We start from the raw sequence: 17,825 nt of genomic DNA on the forward strand, positions 1-17,825 counted from the left end.
CCGAATGTTGTTCGGAGTCCCGGATGAGATCCCGGACGTCACGAGGAGTTTCGGAATGGTCTGGAGGTGAAGATTTATATGTAGGAAGTTGTCATACGGTCACCGGAAAGGTTCGGGGGCATATCGGTATTGTACCGGGGCCACCGGAGGGGTTCCGGGGTCCACAGGGAGGGGCCACCTCTCTCGGAGGGCCTAATGGGCTGTAGAGGAAACGGAACCAGCCCTACATGGGATGGGCGCATCCCCCCTTGGGCCCATGCGCCTAGGGTTGGGGGAGAAACCCTAAGGGGGCGCCCCCCTTGCTTGGGGGGCAAGCCCCCTCCCCTTGGCCGCCGCCCCCCTCTAGATCTCATCTAGAGGGGGACGGCCCCCTTCCTTCCCCTATATATAGAGGGGCAAGGGGAGGGCTGCATACACCATCCAAGGCGCGGCCCCTCCCCTCCCCAACACCTCTCCTCCTCCGCAAGAGCTTGTAGAAGCCCTGCCGGAGTACTGCTGCTCCACCACCACCACGCCATCGTGCTGCTGTTGGAGACCTCTTCCTCAACCTCTCCCTCCTCCTTGCTAGATCAAGGTGCGAGATACGTTCTCGCTCCGTACATGTGTTGAACGCGGAGGTGCCATCCGTTCGGCGCTAGGATCTTCGGTGATTTGGATCACGACGAGTACAACTCCATCAACCCCGTTCTCTTGAACGCTTCTGCTCGCGATCTACAAGGGTATGTAGATGCACTCCTCTCCCCTCGTTGCTAGATGACTCCATAGATTGATCTTGGTGATGCGTAGAAAATTTTAAATTTCTGCTACGATCCCCAACACTTGATCCAGTAGAGGGTCGAGGGAGAGTTTCGTCGGCACGATGGTGTGGTGCCGGTGTTGATGATATGATCCGCGCAGGGCTTTGCCTAAGCACTGCGACAATATGGCCGAGCTGGTAAACTATGGAGGGGGCACCGCACACGACTAAGGGACAATTGATGTGCCTTTGGGGTGCCCCCTGCCCCCATATATAAAGGGGGGAGGAGGAGGTGGCCGGCCCAAGGGGGGCGCGCCAAGGGGGGAGTCCTACTTGGACTCCTAGTCCAAGTAGGATTCGCCCCCCCCCCTCCTTCCAACCAACGGAAAGGGGAAAGGGGAAAGAGGGAGAGGAGAAGGAAAGGGGAGCCCCCCCCCACCCCTAGTCCAATTCGGTTTGGGCTTGGGGGCGCCACCTCCTGTGGCAGCCTCCCTCTCTCCGGTATGGCCCAATAGGCCCATTAACTTTCCCGGAGGGTTCCGGTAGCCTCCCGGTACTCCGAAAAATCCACAAACCTTATCGGAACCATTCCGGTATCCTATATAACCTTCCAATATATCATTCTTTACCTCCCGACCATTTCAAGACTCCTCGTCATGTCCGTGATCTCATCCGGGACTCCGAACAAACTTCGGTCACCAAAACACATAACTCATAATACAAATCGTCATCGAACGTTAAGCGCGCGGACCGTACGGGTTCGAGAACTATGTAGACATGACCGAGACACATCTCCGGTCAATAACCAATAGCGGAACCTGGATGCTCATATTGGCTCCTACATATTCTACGAAGATATTTATCGGTCAAACCGCATAACAACATACGTCATTCCCTTTGTCATCGGTATATTACTTGCCCGAGATTCGGTTCTTCGGTATCCTCATACCTAGTTCAATCTCGTTACCGACAAGTCTCTTTACTCGTTTTGTAATGCATCATCCCGTAACTAAATCATTAGTCACATTGCTTGCAAGGCTTATAGTGATGTGCATTACCGAGAGGGCCCAGAGATACCTCTCCGATACTCGGAGTGACAAATCCTAATCTCGATCTATGCCAACTCAACAAACACCATCGGAGACACCTGTAGAGCATATTTATAATCACCCAGTTACGTTGTGACGTCTGATAGCACACAAGGTGTTCCTCCTGTATTCGGGAGTTGCATAATCTCATAGTCAGAGAAATATGTATAAGTCATGAAGAAAGCAATAGCAATAAAACTAAACGATCATTATGCTAAGCTAACGGATGGGTCTTGTCCATCACATCATTCTCTAATGATGTGATCCCGTTCATCAAATGACAACACATGTCTATGGTCAGGAAACTTAACCATCTTTGATTAACGAGCTAGTCAAGTAGAGGCATACTAGGGACACTCTGTTTGTCTATGTATTCATACATGTACTAAGTTTCCGGTTAATACAATTCTAGCGTGAATAATAAACATTTATCATGATATAAGGAAATATAAATAACAACTTTATTATTGCCTCTAGGGCATATTTCCTTCAAGGCCTTCCCGGGCCTCCCCGTTGTAGCGGAGCCCTGCGCGCTGATAACCCACTGGTATAGGGGATCGCAACAGTTTTCAAGGGTAGAGTATTCAACCAAAATTTATCGATTCGACACAAGGAGAGCCAAAGAATATTCACGAGTATTAGCAGTTGAGTTGTCAATTCAACCACATCTGAAAGACTTAATATCTGCAACGAAGTTTTAGTAGCAAAGTTGTATGGAAGTAATGGTAACAGTGGCAATAGTAGCAGTAGCAGTTTTGTAGTGATTGTAACAGCAGCACGGCAAAAGTAACTTAGCAAAGATCAATATGTGAAAAGCTCGTACGCATTGGATCGGCAATGATAATTGTGTTGGATAATATTCATCATGTAACAGTCATAACCTAGGGTGACACATAACTAGCTCCAATTCATCAATATAATGTAGGCATATATTCCGTATATAGTCATACGTGCTTATGAAAAAGAACTTGCATGATATCTTTTGTCATATCCTCCCGTGGCAACAGGATCCATAAGAAAACTAAGGGATATTAATGCCTCCTTTTAATAAAGAACCGGAACAAAGCATTAGCACTTAGTGAATACATGAACTCCTCAAACTACGATAATCATCGGAAAGAATCCCAATTATTGTCACCTTGGGGTATGCGGATCATAACTCATAATATGTGTCTCCAACTTGCAAGGTAGGATCAAGAACACACATATATTTATGAAAACATAATAGATTCAGATCTGAAATCATGGCACTCGGGCCCTAGTGACAAGCATTAAGCATAGCAAAGTCATAGCAACATCAATCTCAGAACATAGTGGATACTAGGGATCAAACACAAACAAAACTAACTCGATTATTTGAACATAGTGGGCGCCCTATTGGGTTTGCCCATGCGCGAGCAGGCACCCCCGTTTTTTTCGTTCTCTTACTTTTCCTTTTTTTACTTTCTGTTTTTCATTTATTCTATATTCAAATAATTCAGGATTGGTTGTAAAATTCAAAAATATTGTGAATTGTCATAAAAATAGTTCTTGAATTCAAAAATGTTTGCAACTCAAAAGAATGAACATCTTTTTAATTTTAATGAACATTTTTATGAGCATTTTTTATAATGATGAGCATTTTTTATATTTCATAAACAAAATTTGAATTTGATGAACAATTTTTTAACTTGATGAAGAAAATTTGTATTCAAGTTTTTTTTTGAAAAATGGATGAACAAACTTTGAAATCAATGAACAAATTTGGAGTTTGATGAACAAATTTTAATTTAATGAATATTTTTCGAGGTCGGTGAACAATTTTTGAATTTTGGTCTACATTTTTTAAATCCAATGAACAAAAAAATTGAATTCGATGAACATTTTCTGAATTGTTGAACTTTTTTTACATTGATGAATTTTTTTAATACGATGAACAAAAGTGTTCGTGAATTTGAAAGAAAACTCGCAAAAAGGTAAAAAGTAAAGATGAAAAAAGGAAAGAAAAAAGAAAGGGGGGTCGCACCCCACATGAGCCGGCCAGAAGGTGTGCAGGTGAGCTGGGGGGGGGGGGGGCGGGGGCTCGCACCCCACATGAGCCGGCCAGAAGGCGTGCAGGTGAGCTGGGGGGGAGGGTGCACCATGGCGCTAGGGGGTGTCCTACGCGCCGTATAGGATCCGCTTGTTTATATAACTACTAATGCTACACTATCTTCCATCTCGCCTCAAGGATTTTCGCGTCCAGGCGTTATCGGGCCATCCTAATATATGGTTCTTACAGGAGCGGTTTTTAGGGCCGGTTTTTCTCTCTCTTTATCTATATTTTTATGTGTTGGTTTTCGTTTTTTTTCTTGCGCTTTTTCGTCGGGTTTTCCTTTTTGTTTTCATTTTCCCTTTTCCCATTATCTTTTCTTTCGGTTGTCTGTGTCGGTTTTCTACAATTTTCTTTTGGGTTTTGGTTTTCTGTATTTCTCTGCCGGTTTGCTTTGTTTTTTGTTTTTTTATCCTTTTGCCTTTTTCAACATCTATTTCCCTTTTTCTCGCATACATTGTATATTTTTCATATATATTAGAGCAATTTGTTATACACGTTTAATAATTTTTAAATACATATTTTTAATTATATATATATGTTTTGATGTCTATGTTTTTTCATAAAGTTTGTACATTTTTCTTATACATCTAAAACTTCTTTATACACATTTAAATACATGTTTTTGAACATTTTTTGATACATGTCGAGTGCAATTATATGTTGCAACATCTTTATAAATGGTATGATGCTTTTTTAAATTAGGCACATTTTTTAAATTGTATATACATTTTACAAAATGTCACGAAATATTTTTGAAACACATGCATATCATGAACATAGTTTTGGACTCATGAACATTTTTTAATGTAACATACATTTTTATGAATGGCATATTTTTTGAATTGCATAAACATACTTTTAGTTGTATAAATATTTGATATTTTGGAAACGCATGACCATTTTTCAATAGCACAAACATTTTTTTAATGTTGTCGACATTTTATTAAAATTATGCTAACAAAATGTTCATATTGGGTCAACATTCAAAATTGTTTAAAATCCATACTCCTCGTGGTTTTAGAAAAATTAAGTACATTTTAGTTCTGGAATATATGTATTTCAAATGTTTCAAAAATATATAAACGATGAAGAATGAGAAAATGGAGAAGAAAGACAAACCAGTAGGAAGCTACTTGGCTCGACCCAATAATATGCTCGCTTGAGGCTGCCTTCAATTCCATCTCGCATCAAGAGAGATATAGGAGAGCAACTAAGTGTTACCCCTTGCGGGCCTCCCGCAAATGTCACTTTTATGGCCTGGGAGCCTACCAAGTGGAGCGCCCAGCTGCTGCCACGTGTTGTATGTTCGGCGTTTCATCTGAATTTTTTTGCACGTGTTTTCTGGATTTAGATCGTGTTTTCAGGGTTTTCATCTTTTCGGTTTTCTCCTAATTTTCCGTAGGTTTTAGAGATTTCTTTTGTGTATTTTTTTGTGAAGCATGGTTATGCTTTTCCAAAAGAGAAAAAGCATGCGCTTACATGAGAAGCATACATTTGCTTTTCTTTCGCGAGAAACACAACTGTGCTTCTTGAAAAAAATGCTTCAACTAGAAGCACAAATTTGCTTCCACAAGAAGCACAACTTTGCTTCTCGAAAAAAATTGTGCTTCTGTGAGAAGCACAACTGTGCTATACGTAAATTGAAAAAACATCATTGACACAAGTTAACATAGGTTCATGGGGCTGAGCAATCCTGATTCTTATACTCTTCAGGTGTTTGTTATACGTTGTCATCTATGTACTTAGCCCGGGGGGAGGGGAACGAATGGCGAGTGGATGGGAAGTGACGGAGAGCGGGGCGGTGAGTGGAGTGAAGCTAGGGCTTGCTTCAGATGAGGATTTTTTAATGGGGACGAAGCGGGGTCTGTACGGTCGTGGCGGACACGTCCAAAACTTTTCATACCCAAAGCGATGAAGGGGCAATTGTCTTCAAATATAACCATGAATGTTTTTCCAGGTGAAACTGAAAGGCGTCGGCTAGTGCTTCCCATACGAAAAATGCTTGTTTCATTAAAGCATAAATCACACACCAAGTTGATGTATAAAGAGTTGTGAGTGCTACTCGCGGCTGCATAGCTTTAGCATGTTGGTCAGAGCACATCCACTGCATGGGGGCTACTGAAATCCGAAGATCGCAATATCCCATGAGATATTATTCAGCCACGGCTAACCATGGAGATAACGCTGTTTCCATACGCATTACCGCCACCGAAACATTATCCCGTGGCCATCGCTCAGCTCGAGGACGATGATATCCAACCGAGTGATCCAGCGGTCCGCCATTTCGTTTCAGATATGCATGAGGCGTCATCTACCCCGCCATCAGGGGGTCCTCTCCCATCTCCCAGCAGCTCAGTGCCGCTGTGTTTGTACTCCACTAGGAAGGAGCTGGGCCGAATCCCATGGCCACTGTCCTCCTAACCTCGGCAGCAGGTACGATACGCCATCGAGCTCAACGGGTTTGGGTTGCGCCGCCGTCGGCCGGACAAGGACGACGCCTTTCCCGGCCCGATTATAAAACCTCTTTCTCGAGGCGATACGATCGGAACCGGGGCAATGTGAGCGCACAATCCTCTAGTGCGCCGCGCTGCTGTAATGCAACAGGCTGCACCAGAGAAATAGAAACATGGCATCGACTAGGGGAAAAGCACGGAGAGTGACCGCATGTCTATAGGATGGATTATTTTAGGGTAGCCAGCCCTGCAAGGTTCATGTGCTCAGCCGCCTTTTCCGTCGGTTTGTACAAGTGTGGTACGCACACGGGTACGTACTACTAGCAGCTACTGTCTTTTCATATTCTGAAATGAGAAAACTAGTGTCATTTCATCAGTTTGTATGATCGTGTCAACATATATGTATGCACAGGTACAACATGATGGACGCCGGTCTACTCTGCGATGATCATAAGCCGGTGTTTATTCGACCTGAACGCCGCGGATCAGAAGTTCATGCATCATCTTCTGTCCGCGGAAAATAATAACCAACGCTATAAACAAGAATGTAATTACTACTGATATAGCTAACTCGATGGTATTGTCAGGTTAAATCTGATCATACTCGGTTACTCGTCCGGTCCGATAAGTCCAGCTGCTCCGGAGCGCTTTCATAGACGACGCTTCTAAACCTGCTCAGAAGGTTTGGTTGTTTTGTTTTCTTCAGGTGGCTCATCGGAGTCTGTCTCGTTCAATGGATGTACTTTCGTTTTCAGCTCGGCGTCTCCCTTTTTGTCGTCATCATCGTCCGCCTGCTTGAAGCTGGCGAGGCTGGCCATCGTGTCCACGGCGTCGACCACGCTCTCGATCCTCGTCGATATCTCCGTCAGCAGCGACGCCACGGTGAAGAGCGGCATGGCGTCGATCAGCGACGCCTCCCCCGGCTCCCCGGCCAGCGTGAACGGGAGCTCCCGCATGTCGCCCTGCAGCTCGTGCACGGCCGTGTTCATGTCTGCCACGGCGAAGTCCAGCGCCGGGGAGGTCGTCATCGTGGCCACGGAGCTGGACGCCTCCCTCAGCACCCGCCCGCACTGCGCGCCCAGCCTCGTGCACACGTCGGCGAGCAGCCGCTTCACGCTCTCGGGGGCCTGGAGCTCGGCGCCGACGCAGCTCTTGAGGGTCTCCACGCAGTAGGCGCAGTGGCGCATGGCGGCGCCGAGCTTGGTGTACTGGGCGTAGGGGTGGCGGAAGCCGAACTTGCCGTGCGCGGGCTCCCACCGCGCCAGGTTGGCCTGCGAGTCCTCGGACGCCTTGGAGTTGAGCACGCACTTGTAGCCCTCCGACTTGGCCTGCGCGCCCTCCTCCTCGCCGAAGTATTCCTCGACGCAGCCCTCCACGGCGGCCGCGAGCTTCTCCATGTTGCGCACCGTGAGCTGGTGCAGCTCCTGGCCGGCCCACACGGGCCAGATGAGCACGCAGACGGCGAGGCAGATGAAGATGCCGATGGCGATGGTGACAAGCCGCTGCTGCGCCAGCTCCACCAGCTCGTCGACGCGGTACCCCGACACGGCCACCAGGCTGTATGTCAGGATGAAGATGGTCACGCCGTAGTCGAACCGGGCCTTCACCGTCGGTATGAACCGCGAGAAGGTGGCTGCCGCAGCTGCACGCGCACACCCCATAGATAATTATTAGTACGTGTGGCAGAAAGGTAGCGTGCCCAGTTTGTAAGTGCGCACGAAGGTTTATAGTACTACGTACCAAGAAGAAAGAGGGAGCCAGTGGTGATGACCGGCTCGAGCTTGTCGCCGGACTTGCTCGCCACCCAGTTCACGCCCAGCGCGAGCACGCCGGCGCTCGCCGTCGCCACGGCCCGGTTGAACCCTTTGTACACGCTGCCGCCTACACGTCCATACACAAACAAAATCAGCGATCAAGCCAAGAGTAAATACATGCATGCATGCATGCTGAAGATACAGTTGCTCCGCTACTGATCCGTTTTGTAATGATTCTACTAGGTGCGACTTACCAACAGTGTACTCGAAAATGACGACGACGGTCATGATGGCCCACATGGAAGCCCCGCCGACGCCGTCGTAGAGCGGCCTGGTGTAGTAGAAGACGGAGACCAAGGTAAGCGCAACGCCGACTTTGAGGCCGTGCACCACTCTCCTCGGATCGTCGGCGCCAATCTTCCACACCTTCTTGGCGAAGCCGGACACCGTGGCCCCGAGCATGAGCACGCAGGCGACCAGCCACGCCCAGGCCCTCCCGGCCGGCCCGGCCTCGTGCTCCACCGTCACCGACGCGCCCTCCGGCACCGTCACCCGCCACTCCAGCCCGCTCTGCGCGTCCCTCGCAGCGGCCTCCATGATCACCGGCAGAAGCAGGTCCAGACGAGCCCCTCCCTACTGCAAGCGTGCCAAGAAAATGCGGCCCGGCTGGCCGGCTCTGCTATGGTATATATAGGTTGACCGCTGCTTCTGCGTCACTTATTCTGTTGGAGTTATGCTACGAGCTGACAGGACCGGAGGGAGAAGGGAGGGGAGCAACGCAAGCTTCCAAGGAAGGAACGAGGGAAAGGAAAGGCTGCCGGGCGAATGACCTCCCTGTCTTGGAATGTTGTGAGACGCCGGGGGACTTGCTTATATAGGGACGAAGCTTTCCGAGGCACTCCAATGGACTTTGACGTGGGGCATTTGTCAGGCTGGAGATTGGAGACGACCGGCCTCGCGCACGAAAGCTCGCGCGATACGTGCGTTTCTCGGCAAAGGAAAAGGGGCCGAGTGCGTCGCCAACAGGGTGGATGGAAATGGAGGCGCGGTACGTGCAGATCGAGTGCGGTTTCCCATCGTCGTCGTCGCGGTTTTGCTCGCCACACGATCGATCACGATTGATCTGCTCGTCTCCGGCTCAGGGCGATCCGGAATTCCTGACCGCTCCGCTTCGATTAGTTACTTGTCAGTTACCGCGTCGCATCAGCAATTTCGTCCTTAGCCAATTTGATCCTCAATCTGTAGTGCGACAAATTCGAACCGTCTAGAGATTTGCTGCTGCGTAATTGTCAGTTGCTCAAGTCTTTGAGACCGATAGGGACACGCATGTAGTTCGAACTTGTTGGGCACAAACTCGATCGCCTGATCGATATATAGACGCCGGCAAGATGAGCTCGGCCCCTTTCATCCTTGAGACAGATTGCTCAGTCGCGGCGGCGGCGATGCTGGAGCATGGTACTGACAGATCTCCGGTGACGGCTCTGATCGGTGAAACCAAGCGTTTACTGGAAGGACACGGGGAGTGAGTTCAAAATTGCTGCTATGTCTCGTGATCAGAACGTTGCTAGCTATAGACTTGCCCGGTTGGGGAGTTCTTCTCCGCGCGTGCAGCTGCCTGGTTGCGCTCGCGTCCTGATGAGATTGTAAGCCTATGTGGCCAAACCAGTCATTAATAGTACAATCTCTTTTTTTCAAAATAAAATAAAATTGATGTACTCGTTTTGATCTACTCCCTCCTTTCACTTTTATAAATCGTTTCAGACAAACAAAATTGTGTTGTTTTGCACACTGTCTGAAACATTTACAAAGCCTTATAAAAATAAACAGAGGGAGTACTTGGAATTTAGACGGACGAAAATTATACAAATGCGGAAAGAATTGCTCCAACCGCCGCTAAATTGAATATTGGGAGCATATTCATAACCCTCAACTCAAAGTGCACAGGAAAGGGCTTAGAAATCGGTGGTCGTACATGGATCTTGTGGTACAATATGTACTTCAGCTGCACTCACTAGCTAGTAAGTAGCTCCTTGTAATTATGACTAGCCAGACATTAGTGCGTGGATGCATGCACTAGCCTTTCAACTTTTGTAAACTGGCTTTTCTAAATCAAAAGGACCTCCTACATTTTCGTTTTCCTTTTTTGAATGGGTCCATTTTCATCTGTGGAAGTCAAATGAGGTGCATATCTACAAGCCTACACATCAAAATAGATGGATGCACTCCAGTGGAGATTTTACCGGGCGGCTTTACCCTTCAAAAATGTTACTCCCTCCCGTTTTGTACACAAGACCACTTTCTCAATTTTTAGATATCAAGAAAACAAAATCAACTAATAAGTAACACAATTAATTGTGTGGAAAATCTTGTATTTTGAGTCAATTAAACATATTGCAGGGAAGCAACACAGCCGCCTCCTCCTCCTAAAAAAACAGCTAGGGTTTGTGCCTCTCGCTGGCTCCGCGTAGGTCCGCCTCGTCTCCGGTGGCCCTAGGGTCATGTGGGCGCGGTGGATCCTGGTAAGGGCCGGCGGGACGGCTCTATTGTTAGTCGTTCCTTTAAGATTTGTTAGGGTTTGTGTCCTGCTCGGGAAGGCGAGACGGCGGCGGCTCCCTGAAGATGGAATAAAGGTTTTCCCGCCTAACCCCTGTTCCGGTGGTGCGCCTAGCATAGTTGGTAGGCGTGTGGAGGTGTGTCTCCCGCGGATCTACCCTCGGCAGATTTGCTCGGATCTGGTTGTTATTTGTCTATGTTCGTGTGTCTTCGGGTTGGATCCTTTTGATCTACCTTATTCTTCATCGGCGGCGCTTGATGTTCTGATGCGCTGATCCTATGAGGGCTTAACACGACGACTTCTCGTCTGTCTACTACAACAAGTTGTGCCCAACTCCGATGAGGGAGGGACGATGACGGCGGCGCGCCTTCTGCTCGCTTCAGTGGTCGTCGCTAGGCGGTCTATAGATCTGGATGTAATTTTTATTATTTCTGATGTTAGTTGTACTGCCATGATTGAAGATGAATATATCAAAAGTTTTCTCACAAAAAAATAACTAAACACATTGGTTGTGGTGTCTTTTTTTTCTATAATTGCATGCAAGTGTTCACAGTAATGAGCACCATCGTACAAGGTAGAAACCTAATCAATCCTTCTTGAAAAAAGATGGTGACCTTGTATAGCTGTAAAATGTATTTTTGATAGTGGCCTTGTATTTACAACCAGAGGGAGAATTACTAATTAGGAACCTAAATATGTCACTTGACAATTACTCCCTCTGTCCCATAATATAGGATGTTTTTGCAGTTCAAATTGAACTGCAAAAACGTCTTACATTATGGGACAGAATAGTACTATATTGCATGTAATTTGCATGTAACAATTCTAACGCATTTGCTAACTAGGCTTAGGAGTTAGGACTTGATATTTTGAGTCCACCCTTCATTTCTCATGTTGATTCGCCACTCACCTATGTATAAGTTCGGCCTGCCAAGTGACTTACAATTAGTAAGAAGGAATTTAATTATCTCGCCCACCAGGTATGCAAAGTGGGTTTGATACAAGGAAGCAAAATTGCATATTGTATTAGCGTGTGACGATACTCAAATGAATCATGGCATACAACAGACAAGGGTCAATTTGCCGCTGCCTTCAACTCATCTTTCTGCAAGATCTTATAGCGGACGGCTTGCACGGTCATTTTTGCGTCTGCATCCAAAGACTCCAAATTCAAGGACAACATCTTGGCGTCCTCCGCATGGCTGTGATCTTCGCCTTCTTTTCTTCAAGCATCACCTTCTTCTCCTCGAGCATGGCCTTCTTCTCTTAGATCATGGCCCTCTACTCTTCGAGTTTGAGCTTCTTCTTGGTCGCCTTCATCAACAATTTGAACCTCTCCCCCTTTTTTTCTTCCTTGATGTCCGAGCGCTTGACATATGCCTCCTCCTTCTTCATCAAGATGTCCTCGAACATGTTCGTCATCTTGGCCGCCCACAGCTTCTCGCTTTGCTCTGTCTCCTCCCACTTCTTTCCTCGGAACCCTCTTCTAACTTTGTTGGGCGGTTCTTTTGTTGGGTCCGTTGGGTCACCAGTTTCTTTCTCTGTGGCTTGGGCAGCGGTCTTGGATATGAATGTGTTTCACTTAGGTTGCCCATTGAACTTCAACCAACAATGCATGATAGTGAAAATTTTCTTCTCCAACTTGAACACCATACATGGGCGAGAAGGCTACAAAGTAAAACATTGTCACACAATGCATATCCGGCAAGTGATCAACAAAAGTATGGATGTCCGGCTACAAAACATTGCATGTCCGGCTAGTGATCAACAAAACTATGCATATTCGGCTAGTGATCAACAAAACTATGCATATCCGGCTACAAACCTTTGCATATCCAGTCAGTGATCAACAAAACTATGCGTGTCCAGCCAAATGAACTTACTCTTGATGATTTACGCACCACTAGGCCACTGTGCGATGAGATGCGCTAAGTGGCCGCAATACTTGGACATGGTCTCTTGAGGGACTTTGATTCACGGTTGCGGATGACCGTGTCAAAGTAGGGTGCGAAATGCTTATATTCATAGAACCATGTGCGAATGTTGGACCAAAATGTTGTGCCCTTTTTCTTCGTGCCATGGATTAGATCGATACCAGTGGCCAACTATGCATTGTAAACAACTCGTCCTCGCGCATGTTTAAGCTTTCTCATCTACGCTTCTTCTTCGGATCACCGGCAGAATCAGTTGGATCATCGTCCTCGTTGTCCTCCTCATCCTGCTGTCCGGCGGCCAAATCCTGCTGCTATGTACTCGTGCTAGTCTGGATGTAGGACTACTGTGTGCCCGGCTGGGTGTAGCCTGATACGTCTCCAACGTATCTATAATTTTTGATTGCTCTATGCTATATTATCTACTATTTTGGACATTATTGGGCTTTATTTTCCACTTTTATATTATTTTTGGGACTAACCTATTAACCGAAGGCCCAGCCCAGAATTACTGTTTTTTGCCTGTTTTAGGGTTTCGAAGAAAATGAATATCAAACGGAGTCCAAACGGAATGAAACCTTCGAGAACGTGATTTTCTCAACGAACAAGACCCAGGAGACTTGGACCCTACGTCAAGACACAAAAGAGGAGGCCACGAGGTAGGAGGGCGCGCCTACCCCCCCCAGGCGCGCCCTCCACCCTCGTGGGCCCCCTGTTGCTCCACTGACGTACTCCTTCCTCCTATATATACCTACGTACCCCCAAACGATCAGATACAGAGCCAAAAACCTAATTTTACCGTCGCAACTTTCTGTATCCACGAGATCCCATCTTGGGGCCTGTTCCGGAGCTCCGCCGAGGGGACATCGATCACGGAGGGCTTCTACATCAACACCATAGCCCCTTCGATGAAGTGTGAGTAGTTTACCTCAGACCTACGGGTCCATAGTTATTAGCTAGATGGCTTCTTCTCTCTTTTTGGATCTCAATACAATGTTCTCCCCCTCTCTTGTGGAGAACTATTCGATGTAATCTTCTTTTTGCGGTGTGTTTGTTGAGACCGATGAATTGTGGATTTATGATCAAGTCTATCTATGTACAATATTTGAATCTTCTCTGAATTCTTTTATGTATCATTGGTTATATTTGCAAGTCTTTTCAAATTATCAGTTTGGTTTGTCCTACTAGATTGATCTTTCTTGCAATGGGAGAAGTGCTTAGCTATGGGTTCAATCTTGCGGTGTCCTTTCCCAGTGACAGTAGGGGCAGCAAGGCACGTATTGTATTGTTGCCATCGAGGATAACAAGATGGGGTTTTCATCATATTGCATGAGTTTATCCCTCTACATCATGTCATCTTGCTTAAAGCATTACTCTGTTTTTAACTTAATACTCTAGATGCATGCTGGATAGCGGTCGATGAGTTGAGTAATAGTAGTAGATGCAGGCAGGAGTCGGTCTACTTGTCTCGGGCGTGATTCCTATATACATGATCATGCCTAGATATTCTCATAACTATGCTCAATTCTATCAATTGCTCAACAGTAATTTGTTCACCCACCATAGAATACTTACGCTATCGAGAGAAGCCACTAGTGAAACCTATGGCCCACGGGTCTATCTTTATCATATTAATCTCTTACTACTTAGTTATTTCCTTTGCTTTTTTACTTTGCCTTTATTTTACTTTGCATCTTTATCACAAAAATACCAAAAAAAATTATCTTATCATATCTATTAGATCTCACTCTCGTAAGTGGCCGTGTAGGGATTGACAACCCCTATTCGCGTTGGTTGCGATGATTTATTTGTTTTGTGCAGGTACGAGGGACTCGCGCGTAGCCTCCTACTGGATTGATACCTTGATTCTCAAAAACTGAGGGAAATACTTATGCTACTTTGCTGCATCATCCCTTCCTCTTCGGGGAAAACCAACGCAGTGCTCAAGAGGTAGCAAGAAGGATTTCTGGCGCCGTTGCCGGGGAGGTCTACGCAAAAGTCAACATACCAAGTACCCATCACATACCCTTATCTCCCGAATTACATTATTTGCCATTTGCCTCTCGTTTTCCTCTTCCCCACTTCACCCTTACCGTTTTATTCGCCCTCTCTCTCTATCCTCCATCTCTTTCTCTATTTGCCTCTTTTTGCCCGCTTGTTTTTTGTTTGCTTGTGTGTTAGTTTGCTTGCTTGTCACGATGGCTCAAAATAATACTAAATTATGTAACTTCACCAATACCAACAACAATGATTTTATTAGCACTCCGATTGCTCCTCTTACCGATGCTGAATCTTGTGAAATTAATACTGCTTTGCTGAATCTTGTCATGAAAGATTCGTTTTCCGGCCTTCCTAGTGAAGATGCCTCTACCCATCTAAATAGCTTCATTGATTTGTGTGATATGCAAAACAAGAAAGATGTGGATAATAATATTGTTAAATTGAAGCTATTTCCTTTTACACTTAGAGATCGTGCTAAAGCTTGGTGCTACCTCTTGAGCACTGCGTTGGTTTTCCCCGAAGAGGAAGGGATGATGCAACAAAGTAGCATAAGTATTTCCCTCAGTTTTTGAGAACCAAGGTATCAATCCAGTAGGAGGCTACGCGCGAGTCCCTCGTACCTGCACAAAACAAATAAATCCTCGCAACCAACGCGAATAGGGGTTGTCAATCCCTACATGGCCACTTACGAGAGTGAGATCTGATAGATATGATAAGATAATATTTTTGGTATTTTGTGATAAAGATGTGATACGTCTCCAACGTATCTATAATTTTTGATTGCTCCATGCTATATTATCTACTGTTTTGAGCAATATTGGGCTTTATTTTCCACTTTTATATTACTTTTGGGACTAACCTATTAACCGAAGGCCCAGCCCAGATTTGCTGTTTTATGCCTATTTCAGTGTTTTGAAGAAAAGGAATATCAGACGGAGTCGAAACAGAACGAAATCAACTGGAGAAGTTATTTTTGGAAGGAAACACACCTGATGGACTTGGACCCCACGTCAGAATATACGGGAGCTGCCCACGAGGGTGGGGGGCTCCCCCCCTAGGGCGCGCCCCTTGCCTCGTGGGGGCCCCGTGGCTCCCCTGACGTGCTTCTTCTGCCTATATAACTCCATATACCCTAAAACTTCCAGAACGCACAATAGATCGGGAGTTCCGCCGCTAGAAGCCTCCGTAGCCACCGAAAACCAATCTAGACCCGTTTTGGCACCCTGTCGGAGGGGGCAATCCTTCTCCGATGGCCATCTTCATCATCCCGGTGCTCTCCATGACGAGGAGGGAGTAGTTCTCCCCCGGGGCTGGGGGTATGTACCAGTAGCTATGTGTTTGATCTCTCTCTCTCTCTCTCTCTCTCGTGTTCTTGATTTGGCACGATCTTGATGTATCGCGAGCTTTGCTATTATAGTTGGATCTTATGTTTCTCCTCCCCCTCTTCTCTCTTGTAATGAATTGAGTTTCCCCTTTGAAGTAATCTTATCGGATTGAGTCTTAAAGATTTGAGAACACTTGATGTCTGTATTGCCGTGGATATCTATGGTGACAATGGGATACCACGTGCCACTTGATGTATGTTTTGGTGACCAACTTGCGGGTTCCGCCCATGAACCTATGCATAGGGGTTGGCACATGTTTTCGTCGTGATTCTTCGGTAGAAACTTTGGGGCACTCTTTGAGGTTCTATGTGTTGGTTGAATAGATGAATTGAGATTGTGTGATGCATATCGTATAATCATGCCCACGGATACTTGAGGTGACATTAGAGTATCTAGGTGACATTAGGATTTTGGTTGATTTGTGTCTTAAGGTGTTATTCTAGTACAAACTCTAGGGCTGTTTGTGATACTTATAGGAATATCCCAACGGAATGATTGGAAAGAATAACTTTGAGGTGGTTTCGTACCCTACCATAATCTCTTCGTTCGTTCTCCGCTATTAGTGACTTTGGAGTGACTCTTTGTTGCATGTTGAGGGATAGTTATGTGATCCAATTATGTTAGTATTGTTGAGGGAACTTACACTAGCGAAAGTATGAACCCTAGGCCTTGTTTCCACACATTGCAATACCGTTTACGCTCACTTTTATCACTTGCTACCTTGCTGTTTTTATAATTTCAGATTACAAATACTATTATCTACTATCCATATTGCACTTGTATCACCATCTCTTCGCCGAACTAGTGCACCTATAAAATTTACCATTGTATTGGGTGTGTTGGGGACACAAGAGACTTGTAGGATCGAAAGTATGTCTAGAGGGGGGTGATTAGACTACGTGACCAAATAAAAACTTAACCTTTTCCCAATTTTAGTTCTTGGCAGATTTTAGCTATTGTAGGACAAGTCAAGCAATCATCACACAATTCAAGCAAGCATGCAAAGAGTATATTGGCAGCGGAAAGTAAAGCATGCAACTTGCAAGAATGTAAAGGGAAGAGTTTGGAGATATCAAACGCAATTGGAGACACGGATGTTTTTCCCGTGGTTCAGATAGGTGGTCCTATCCTACATCCACGTTGATGGAGACTTCAACCCACAAAGGGTAACGGTTGCGCGAGTCCACGGAGGGCTCCACCCAAACAGGGTAACGGTTGCGCGAGTCCACAAAGGGCTCCACCCACAAAGGGTCCACGAAGAAGCAACCACCCACAAAGGGTCCACGAAGAAGCAACCTTGTCTATCCCACCCTGTCCATCGCCCACACAGGACTTGCCTCACTAGCGGTAGATCTTCACGAAGTAGGCGATCTCCTTGCCCTTACAAACTCCTTGGTTCAACTCCACAATCTTGTCGGAGGCTCCCAAGTGACACCTAGCCAATCTAGGAGACACCACTCTCCAAGAAGTAACAAATGGTGTGTAGGTAATGAACTCCTTGCTCTTGTGCTTCAAATGATAGTCTCCCCAACACTCAACTCTCTCTCATAGGATTTGGATTTTGTGGAAAGAAGATTTGAGTGGAAAGCAACTTGGGAAGGCTAGAGATCAAGATTCATATGGTAGGAATGGAATATCTTGGTCTCAACACATGAGTAGGTGGTCCTCTCTCAGAACATATGAATTGGAATTGTGTATGTGTTCTGATGGCTCTCTCCACGAGTGAAGAGGAGGTGGAGGGGTATATATAGCCTCCACACAAAATCCAACCGTTACACACAGTTTTCCAATCTCGGTGGGACCGAATCAACAAACTCGGTCGGACCGAAAAGGTAAACCTAGTGACCGT

The 17,825-nt window shown here is 46.1% G+C and overlaps 1 protein-coding gene across 1 annotated transcript; it reads right to left on the bottom strand.

The window, feature by feature from the left end:
- Positions 1–6,705: 6,705 nt before the first annotated feature.
- Positions 6,706–8,960, bottom strand: LOC125512382 (aluminum-activated malate transporter 10). Its single transcript, XM_048677474.2, has 3 exons — positions 8,360–8,960; positions 8,092–8,232; positions 6,706–7,993 (listed from the first exon to the last, which is right to left on the bottom strand). Exons 1-3 carry the CDS (start codon positions 8,700–8,702, stop codon positions 7,017–7,019), a joined length of 1,461 nt encoding a protein of 486 aa, XP_048533431.1. The 5' UTR covers positions 8,703–8,960; the 3' UTR covers positions 6,706–7,016.
- Positions 8,961–17,825: the final 8,865 nt, after the last annotated feature.

This window comes from Triticum urartu, chromosome 6A, assembly GCF_056163025.1.
Source record: "Triticum urartu cultivar PI428250 chromosome 6A, HENAU_Tu73, whole genome shotgun sequence".
Taxonomy (NCBI): domain Eukaryota; kingdom Viridiplantae; phylum Streptophyta; class Magnoliopsida; order Poales; family Poaceae; genus Triticum; species Triticum urartu.

Excerpts from the sequence above, each read along its gene's own strand:
- LOC125512382 (XM_048677474.2), bottom strand. The coding sequence starts at position 8,702 with ATGGAGGCCGCTGCGAGGGACGCGCAGAGCGGGCTGGAGTGGCGGGTG. Across the intron at positions 8,233-8,359 it reads CATTTTCGAGTACACTGTTG|GCGGCAGCGTGTACAAAGGG; the intron begins GTAAGTCGCACC and ends ATGGACGTGTAG. Across the intron at positions 7,994-8,091 it reads TGGCTCCCTCTTTCTTCTTG|CTGCGGCAGCCACCTTCTCG; the intron begins GTACGTAGTACT and ends GTGCGCGTGCAG.